General features: G+C 46.8%; 1 protein-coding gene across 22 annotated transcripts in view; it reads right to left on the reverse strand.

Moving 5' to 3' along the window:
* The window catches only part of FHOD3 (formin homology 2 domain containing 3), a 433,462-nt gene extending 423,347 nt beyond the window's left edge, over positions 1-10,115 (reverse strand). For 10 of the 22 annotated variants that reach the window (XM_074340113.1, XM_074340109.1, XM_074340105.1 and 7 more), the window contains exon 1: positions 9,803-10,114. In XM_074340113.1, the coding sequence (XP_074196214.1) occupies positions 9,803-9,967 (165 nt within the window). In that variant the 5' untranslated portion in view covers positions 9,968-10,114. Of the gene's footprint in view, positions 1-9,802 lie in introns of all 22 variants that reach the window. The other 12 variants (XM_074340121.1, XM_074340120.1, XM_074340119.1 and 9 more) reach the window with 2 other exon arrangements.
* Between the last annotated feature and the right edge of the window lie 528 nt (positions 10,116-10,643).

Consider the following 10,643-nt stretch of genomic DNA (forward strand, 5'->3'; position numbering starts at 1 on the left):
AAATTGCTCTCATCCAAGATGAATTCTTTACCCTTCTACTCAGCAATTAAACATCTAGGAATTGTTTTTAAGGAAATGATCAGATATGAGCACAGTTTGTTTTTTCTGCGAGTATATCTATTACAGCATTAGCTGTAGTTTTTTAATTGGAAACTACCTAACCATCCAATGACTCATTCATTCATGTATTCATTTAATGAATATTTATTAAGTACCAAACATGCGACAAGGAAACACTGTAGAAGCCCTTCCCTCACACAGCATAGGAGCAGTGTTTACCTGGACCGTGTGACATGCACAGACTGGGTTGCCATGCTGTCCTTACAGATGATATGTCCAAGAATATTTAATGATTTAGGAAAATATTCAGATAGAACGTTATGTTTTAATATGCATAGATATTCAAATTCTGGTAAGACGTAAAGTGTTAAGAGTGGTTCCCTTTGGGTGATGAGAAAAGTGATTTATATTCTTCAGTGTGCCTTTCTGTAGTCTCCAAATTTCAATGACAGGAACAGATGCTTTGTTTTATAAGGTTAGACCTCTTGCCTCCTGGCCTTTCTGTCATTGAATCTAGCTTTGCTCATGGTAACCTCACCCCAGCAATGTCATCCTAGTGCCACACACACAGTTTAAGTGCACAGCTAAATGGAACTGCAAGTGTGAAGATGCTTTGGGTTACCAGATATATACGTATCAATATGCATATACTGATTTGAGTAATAAAAGCAGTCCATATTACTCAGCTTTAACATGAAAAGAAAGCAGCTTTTTACTTCTGCCACCACAGGGAAAAGTAACAGGTTTGATCTAGCAAGCCCCTCTAGATGTTATCTGCAGGTCACAAGTCACTCCACTTACCAAACCCTAGGAGCATGGTTTTCTGGTTTATCCAGCCTATTTCTTTTGGGCACAGACAATCAATTAATTGTCCAGACCCCCCTCCATCCCCATCTGTGGGAATATGGGGATCCACCTCTCCAAGTGAAAATCAGGAACAAATAAAGAATAAATTCTAACAAATACAGTTCAAAATGGAAAAGGCCATAGTTGAAGAAAGGGGCAACTGCTCACTATTATACATGAAGTTAGAACATCCTTGACCAGAGGCTTTCCAAAAGGGACTTCCACATGGAGACAGCTTGGATGAGAACACCACTTGTCATTCCCTCCAACTCTAAAAGTTACGATAATTCACTCATTCAAATACTATTTACTGTACACACACTATGTGTGAGATACTGTTCTAGGCTCTAGGGCTACATCGGTAAACCAAACAGACCATAAAACCAACCAAGCAACTAATCCTGCCCTCATGGTGCAGTGGGCCAGCCCCTTCAGGGCTTTGGAGTCAACCTGGAATCTCAGGGGGCTGAGGGAAGTTTGGAGCAGACGAGTGACACGATGTGACTCTCCCTGTCCTCTTTAGCCAATCATGCAGGCTTGTTGCCCAGGTTATTCCTCCACATTAAAATCCACTGAATGGACCCGCTCTGGTCCTCTCTAAACTTTTGGTTTTTTCCTGTTAAGGGCTATGTTCCAAGGCAAGGAGAGAACATCCACTCACCAGACATCAAGGCTTAGTGTAAACTATAGTCAGTAAGATGCTGGGATGTTAGCACACGAAACTCTGCTAGACAACAAAGCAAAGGGCTCCAAAACACACCCCCGAGGCTGGGGATACAATGTGGGTCAGGGCAACACTGAAGGCTGTGCAGGGAGCCCACCACACTACCTGCAACCTGGAGCTTGCTGACCTCTGGTCCTCAGTCAGCTGCTTTCCCTGAGGCTGCGTGAAGTCTGCCTGATAAAACCAGAGGGCCAGACAGAAGTCTCCTCATCACTGATTACGAGGGTTGAAAGCTAGGTTTGCAGGGTATAGCATACTTAACAATATTAAATTTTGCTTTCATCTAATAAAACTACAGAAAAAGAAGGGGGAGATGCTTGTTTAAACCAGGTGTCACAACCCCAGTACCACCACACATTTATGTTTTCCTGAGTGGTAAGGGGTGTCACCATTGACTCTGGATTAATAACTACAATGAGGGAAAGGTTGGAGAGATGAACTCAAATCACAGACAAAAGAAAACGTGTACCAAAGTGGTATAAAATGTAATTGGTATAAACTTCCTTAGTCAAAACCATGGCCATGTCAGGCAGCCACAGTGAATGGCTGCAGTGCTGTGTACGATCCAGAAGGACCCTCTTCATCGTTCTCTCCTCTGAGGACCCACTGCTCAGTTTCCAACCTGCTCTAAGCATGTCAGTGTAAGCCATTCAGGAGCATTTGCCCATCAGCTCATTTGTGATGAAAACTCTTGGGATCAGATGAGCCAGTCAGATGTGTCATTTATCTTCTATTCTGAGAACTTCAAAATATCTTTGGCTTGTCCTGTGACCTGTGGTTAAGACCCTGGCATTTCTTCCCTGCCATAATACCAGTGCAGGAAGAGTCAGAGTAGCCTAATCAATAACAAAAAGTCTTCTGGGTTTTCTTCTTTCCCAGAATGCTAACAATATTTGACGACACCGCAACAAATGAATCAACAAACTCATTTGTCTGGGTCCTTTTTGCAAATCTGGGAGCACTGTTCTATATTGAACTGCGAGTTGTTTAACATTTTCTCTTTTTTCAATATGTTCAACAATTTTGAGATTTTTTTTTCCCCTAACATTAAGTCCTAAACATTTTCCGTTGGAGTCTAACATTTAATTTCTCAGTTACAAATCTAAGTGGTGAAAAGGAGGTATGTTCCCAAGTTGTAAATAGATACAATGTACATTCCATTTGTCACTATGTGGCTCTAAAAATAGATAAACTTCTGGGTATATAATTTTGCTGATACATGGTAACTTAATTTTTTTAATGAGCTATCTTCTCCCTCCCCAATAGGTAATCCACAAATGGGTTAATTTGTCCATAGAAATCGAAAGTGGCTCGGAGTAAGAGTGCCAAGGTATATAATCAACTTACATTTTCATGTACAAACAACATCACTGCCATTCATTGCATTCCGAGATGTTCTCCTGAGGCATACTGCAGATGGAGGCAGAGCTGGCTCACTAGGAATCAGGCAAGACCCTGGTGTGACCACGTCACAGGCTCCAATAGCCACCGGGAAACTGATTGCCTTTATATTGGTATCATTAATTAGTCTTAGCAACATCTTGGTTTAGTGATAAAAATCTAGGTGCATCAACTGACACTCCTCTACCTTAATACTTCCTTTACATGACAGTTGATATAACTAATGATTGCTGACTTCATCACTGGAACTGCTGAGCCTCGGAAGATCCCTTAAACATTAAAAGACTGATGTCCTATGCTTGTTTTTCAAAGATCCTAAGGAGAACGTGACCATCAGAGTGGGAAGAAAAATATCAGGGGAGGCACAACAAACAAATTCGCTGATGACTGAACATCTCCCCGGTAGTAAACACGCTCAGGACACAAATGAAAGGACTCTGATCCCAAAGGGAACACTGGAACTCGTAATCTAATTTTTTAAGCTCTTTTATTAAAAAAAAGTTCAACGTGTACAAAAGCATAGAAACTAGTATAAAGGAAAAAAAAAGGAATTGTGTACCATGGAGAGGGATATAATTTATAGAAGCCTTTGTAAGTGTCTACAACTTTGAGTTAGGTTTCAGGTGTCATATTTTCAATAAAGTAACCTAGCCCCCACAAAAAAAAAAAATAGTATAATGAATTTCCCCTCATATACCCATAATCCAGTCTTATAATCCAGCCTTAACCCACTTTCTATCTTTTTCTCTCTGTACAGTCACCTACCTACTTGCCCCTCATCCAGGATTATTTTGAAGCAAATTCCAGACATCACCTAATTTCATCTGCAAATATTTCAGTATGTATCTCTGAAAAATACTAACTTTTCTTTAAACATAACCATACTGTTATCATACTTTAACAATTTTATTATCAAATACCTTTATTAATTTATTTTTATTAATTTAACTTTGATCATTTTTAACATCAGAGTCACTATTCAAGCTTCCCCATTGATCTCAAATATTTATTTGCCATGTGTTTGTTTAAATCAGTATCCGATCAGAGCCACACATGACAATTGGTTGATAGATCTTTTTTTTTCTGATAGATCCCTTAAGTCTTTTTTATTCTAAGGTTTCCTTCCATCTGTTTTGTCTTTGCAATTTATTTGTTGGAGAAACTATGATTTCCCACAATCTGGATTTTGCTGATTATATCCCTGCGGTGAAGTCACATTCATTGTAACTTCATTTCCCCCATTCTTTCTTCCTTAGTTCAGAACAAGGCACAGAAACACTTCCCAATAAAACAGCTAAAAAAAAAAAAAAAAAAAAGTAAAACTAAAATAAAACAACAAGCAGTCTGGTCATCTCTGTAAAAGAGCAGATGCTGACAAACCCAAGACTCTGAAAATGTCCCACAGAAGTGGAAACCAGATATGTGATTAGAAAGCCAGGTTTAAATCAGGGACGTTAGTCAGCCAGCCACAGACAACAGAGGCTTCCTCTGGAGATGAGGTGTGGCAGTTTCCAGGAGTGGTGACTGTCTTCCCTCTGAGGACGGAACAGTTCCCAAGGACTCCAAAGTTTCATCTTTAGAGAAATAACCGGTGGAGGGGAGAGGAGGCTGGGGGAGGGGTGTTCCTGAATTGGCCTCAGCATGGGAATCAGTGTTAAATCTGCCCCCATTAAGAATTAACATTTCAGAGTCTGGAGGGGGAGAGCGAAGACAGTTCTGATGTTTTCTGGAGGGACACAGGCGGGACTCGAGGACAAAAGGCACAGACTCGTACAACTTCAACACTGGTGAGACTTAACCAGAGCACAGCCATTTCAGTCACAGCCTTGCGATGGGCAGTCCCTTGGAAAGGCCATGCAGTCAGCCCCCCGCCCCCTCCACACACCTCCTCCTGCACACAGAGCATGGGCTCTGCTGGTTTTCTAATAATGGGACACAGTTGGCTACAGGCTTTGGAGTAAAAAAAGACTCGATCTTAAATTCCAGCTCCTTCACGTAAAAGCAGTGTGGCCTCAGATAACCTGCTTAACCTCCCGGTGTCTGTTTCCTCATCTATTAACTGGGGACACGATTGTCTGTCTGCTCGAGTTGTTGTGAGTATAAATGACGTTAGGCGTGGGAGGCGTACAGTGCAGTGGCCAGCACAAACTCCTATGTTAGCCCTTTTCCCCCAAAGATCTCCACCAGCCCATTCCAACCTAAATCCTTTCACGGAGCCATGACAGCACCTGCTGGACATGTGGCTGGGTTACCAGTGCGGTCTGTGGCCGTGCATGACGCAAAGCCAACTGACCCATAAAGGGTTCAATCCCATGATCCTGATCTCAATAGCACAGCTCCAACCAACTGAGCTAATTACATAGAGTCAGATTCAATTCAGCTTGCACAGAGACACTCTTAGTAGTTCATACAACATTCTTTAAGTTTTGTCCTAAGATGCTATGTGACACAACACACTTTACTAATGATCTCATCTTTTAAAAATCTTAATGCAATGTAGCAAACAGATGTGTCCCTTAAGAGGATTAAAGTGGAAATTCATTACAGCAATAATACCAGTGGATTTGTGTTCTAAAACTAACACTGATCAATCAAGTTAGTGCACACTCCATCTGAGCACTACTCAGCTTCCTGGAGAACTGGACGCCGAGGTCTTCACCCTCAAGAAAGTTACCTTCGAACAGGGGAGATGGTGACAACCCCCACATACTGACAGCCTGACTTAAATGACCTCTGATCCAAGATGTTAGACTGTCATGTGCACAGGAATCACCAAGGCATCTTGGGAAAATGCACATTCTGATTCAGCAAGGGAGGAGGGAGGCCTGAGTGCATCTTCTAGTAAGAGCCCAGGTGATGGCCAGCCCACTGCAGTCAGCTATTTTACAGGTGCGATAGCTGAGGCAGCAAGGTAACCACAATGACAAAGGCAGTGAGAAGGAATGAAAACATGGTACAGTCGTAGCTAATCCAATCAAAGGATGGAACTCTGGGACGTGGACAGGCTGCCTAGAATGGAAGGCGGACATTCAAGACATAAAAGTGGAGTCATTAAGAACGCACACTTGGTATCAAACGCCAACTTGGGATCTTCTCAACCCATGATCAGCTGACCCCCTTCTGCTCTGGGCCTCTTCTACTGTGAGATGCAACAAAAATGGTACCTGACCCATGGGGAGGTCATGGGCATGGTGAGGTGATGTGTGTCTAGGACAGTGCTTGGCTCAGGCAGGCATCTAGGACACAGCAGTTAGTATTACTCCACTCTCTCGTCCACAGCAGGCACCAAAACATTTCCTGAATTAAATTACGAGTCATTATTGCCATTTTGACACGTAAGCTAGTTATCATTTTCTTTGTAAAAACATTCTACAATTCCAGTGTGTCTCTCAAAACGAAACATGAAACCTTAAAGCCTTGGCCTTTAGCGTCAATCAATCCAGACACATTTAAGCTTTTAATTCTACTGCATAGTTTTTTCTACATTAGACGTCCTATAATTACATTTTTTTTACACTACACCATAAATAAACATCTGTTTATACAGCATTTGAAAACAAAAGGACACACCTAGTCCAGACAAAACATAGAACCACCAAAATGAGCATCTTCCCAGTGAGAATACAGCACCTGTTTTGACCTTTTTGTTATCAAACTAAGCATTTATTTAATCTTACCTGGAACTACTATGAAAAGCGAGGGGGAGAGGGGGAAGGGTTTCTAATCTAGCAGTTTGAAAAAGAGAAGTACAGCATAATAAGTGCAATATATTGTTTTTGTCCAACACAATGGTTTAGTTAAATGAATAACTAACTTCTAATGGAGTCAGCAGACATTAATATATCATCCGGTTAAGAGAAGATACATAGACTCAGGTTTGGGCTGGAAGGACCTGAGTGGTTATCCAGTTCAAAGGTCCCCAGCACAGGGAAAACCCTAGGGAGGTTTACAGATTAGGACCCTCTGCTGAGGCCTTCCAGGGGCTGGTTATACTTAGTGTGTTCACTTAGTGAAAATTCATCCAGCTGCTCACTTACGCCCTGCACACTTTTGTGTATGTGCCAATCTACTCTAAGCAAAATTTTACTCCCCAGCGATTTGAATATGCAGGATGGCTGGGAACACTGAGAGTGTCTGCATGTTCCACAGTCATGCTTCTTCTTTCTTTCTACCACCCAGAATGCCTCTATCCCCAGAAACTCCTCCTCTTGCCAGGCTGGGCTCAACGCGACCTGGGAGAAGTTTTCCCTGCGACCCTGGGAAGCCTTATCCACGCCAGGGGCCTGGGTAACAACTTGCCCGCTCCTTCACCATTTGCTAATTCACAGCAGGCTTGGTAAGTATTTGTTCCCATCTCTGAATGGGAACTCTACCAGGCCAGGAATTCTGCCTCAAGACTCTTACTCATGCTTGTAACATTCACCTGCCCCAGGTTAAACAGTACCTGGCACAGGAAGGTGATTTGGTGAACTCCCTAAGTCAATGGAACAGAAGCCCCAAATGGTGTGGCTTCTTCCCACACCACACAGCTGGTCTTGGGAGCAGAACAGCACTGGGGTCTCGAACCCCACAGACCTGGTTTGAATCTCGGCTCCTCATTCCTAGCAGAGAAACTAGGTTACTTAATCACTCTCTGCCTCAGCTTCCTTATCTGTAAAACAGGGATCATAAAAGTCTCCAATATACACACATGTGTAGTATTAAATAAGACCATGCATTGACATCCCTGGTAGAACACATACCTACATGCCAAGTACTCAAAACATGTTAGCTCTTTCTGTAACAGGTGGGTCATCCAATTTTAAGAGTTCCTGCTGGAACTTTACCAGCATTTTAAAAGATAAAAGTGCATATAGGCATATAAATGCCCTGAATTCTGCTTTATAGAACTCTGGCTAACAGAATCAGCCACTCAATCAGCTCTAGATGTAAAAACATCTGAATACATTGCAGGGGTCTTTGGGCAAAAGACTCAGAGACTTAAGCTGGCTGGCTCCCAAGACAGGGGGTCAAGGGTCTCTGTGGGATACCTTCTGGTTCTGTTTATTCCACAAGGGACAACTCAGAAAGTTCTGTGAGCCAGTGCAACTGCTGTGCGGTGGCTTCCAGTCTCAGTGGAGCGATGCTGGAGCATTGGGATTTCCTCCTACCTGACCAGGAACACTAGGTCAAGACTATGAAGCTATTCCATGAAAACATAAAACTGTATTTCAGCTCCCAGCTTGAAAGGTCAACCATGTATATAGGGTTTGAAATCCAAGAAAACCACTTCAAGGTCATAGGGCCACAATTATGTCTTCTGTGGTTTCAAGAAAAGATCACTGTAATCAGAGAGCATAATGAATGGAATATGATGCTGAGGAAGCCCTTTGAAAACTTTTAGCTGAATCCACTGATTGAGAAGAACCAAATAACTCACAACAGTGCCTCCGATAAGCTGAATCCACAATACATCACTCTGTCCCTCCATCTCCCAGGCCAACTTACCTATATGGCCAGAGAGGTTCCCAGGAGTGGTGAGTGTATCCATCCTGCACCAACACCAGCAGAATGAGATACAACTGCCTCATTCCCCATTCCTGAAAACAGCTTACCAATTAAGCAGTAGGGGAAAGCACTGACACATTACTAATAGACTAAGAAAAACACCACTGCCCAAGTTCAGGGGTTTCCACACACAACCCCCCCCCCTACTTCCAAGGCAGGTGAACACCATACAGACAGACATCTAAAGAATTTTTTGAATCAATTTTGTTCTTTTGGGCATCAAGGGTTCTCTCTTCCAAACATTTGTCAGTGTTGATCCTCAAAGAATAAATCATCTTCAAGCTTGGATATGGATCCTATGGGGAAAAATGTACCACGGAAGTAATTCTTCAAGCCGCTGTTAAATCTGTTTAATTGGGAGGAAGGGTTCTCCCGGGTAACTAAATGGTGAGCTTTCAATGCCCAGCTCTTTGCAACACACACTTTGCAAGATGCCTGTCCTCCTGCAAAGGGTTAAAAAGAAAACTCTATCGGGTGGACTGAGAAGCCATTCTTCCCAGGGGACACTCATTTCAGGCTGCGAGGCTCAGGCTTTGTGCGCGAGCCGCCCCTCCGCGCCCCCGCCCCTCCTCCCACAGAGACAGCTCCTCCAAGGTTCCCAAGGCCACCTGCTTCTCCTAAGAAAAAGGGACTGACTACTCCGAACGTTATCACCGTGCGCAGTCAGCGTCCTAGGCGGTGCCCCCCCGAGGGAGGAGGAGGAGTGTCCCCGAGGAAGCGTGCTTTGTCGCGAGTGTCGCGCGGCCGCCCGCAACTACCCCATGGGCCTGTGAGGTTTTGTCCGGGGCGTCGCTCAGGACTCTCCTCCGAGTGACCTGAGTATCCCAGGACCTGGTTCTTTCCGCGCCCGGCTCGGCACCCGCCGGGGTGCCGGGGCCGACTGCCGGCGTCCGAGCCCCACCCCGCCCACGCCACCGAGCTAACGGCGCGGTGCCCGGGAATCTTCTCCATCCCGCTTCAGGCCGGCGCGGCACCTGCTCAGCCCCGCCCGTCCCAAGCTCCGGGACAGAGCGCGGGGCTGTCCTCCTCGCCCGCCCGGGAGATCCCGCGCCAGCCTCTGGGTGCCCGGAGCCCCTCTGCCTAACTGGGAGCGAGGAGGTCTGCCTTTGGGAGCTTGTCGCAGGGGGCTGCGCCCCGCCCAGCTTGCCCGCGGCGCCCCCACCCTAGCGCGCCCCACTGGAGGAGCTGCGTCCGGGAGGCCCAGCCCGCCCCGCCAGGCCATACCTTGTGCGGCGCCCGCAGCAGCCGGTGGACCCCGGCCAGCTGGGTGCCGAGCGCGAGGTCCTCGCGGAACGTGAACAGCGGCGGCCGGCTGGGCTCGGGGAAGTTGGTGCTGTTGAAAGGGTCTGTGTCGTCCAAGAACTGCACCCGGCAAGCCAACGTGGCCATGATGCATCCCTGCTCCGAGGGGCGCGAGCCCCGGGATCGGCGGGCCCGCGGGATAGGACGCCGGGGTCACTGCGAGCAGGGGAGGCCGCCGCCGCCGCCGCCGCCGCTTGCTGGCTCGCGGGCTCGCAGGCTCCGGCGCGCGGGGCTGCAGCCCAGGCTACGGCCGCGGGGGGGCGGGGCAGGGGCGGGGCCGGCGGGGCCCCTCCATCTCCTCCTGCCCCGGCTCCTCCCCTCCTCCGTCCCCCTTGAGCCAGGCCCGGCTGCCCCCACCGACCAGACCTGCCGCAGGGAACGAGAGGACAGAACGGCTCCCGCGGCTTACGCAGCCCTGCGCCAAGCCGGCTGGCGGTGGCGGCGGGGCGGGGACACCCCCCGGGGGGCTGACCCCCGCAAGCGGCATGCCATTTGGGCCGACGGCTGTACGTGCGTCCCGCGGCCCGGGACGCCCGGGCTAAGCTGCACCTCTCGGAGCTCCGGGAACCGGGGTGGGTGTATTGGGGGTAAGGTACATGGCTGCCCTTTGGCTTTTTCTCCATCTGGGAGAGGGCTTAACGCTTTCCAGATGAAGGCAGCAGCAGCGGGCTCCTGCTGCCCAGATTCAGAAAATCCCAGCTGGGCACCAGGAGGTGAGGGAGACGGTCTCCCGCAGCAAGAGCGGTTTTGGCAGCACCTGGAG

This window comes from Rhinolophus sinicus, linkage group LG09, assembly GCF_036562045.2.
Source record: "Rhinolophus sinicus isolate RSC01 linkage group LG09, ASM3656204v1, whole genome shotgun sequence".
Lineage (NCBI taxonomy): Eukaryota > Metazoa > Chordata > Mammalia > Chiroptera > Rhinolophidae > Rhinolophus > Rhinolophus sinicus.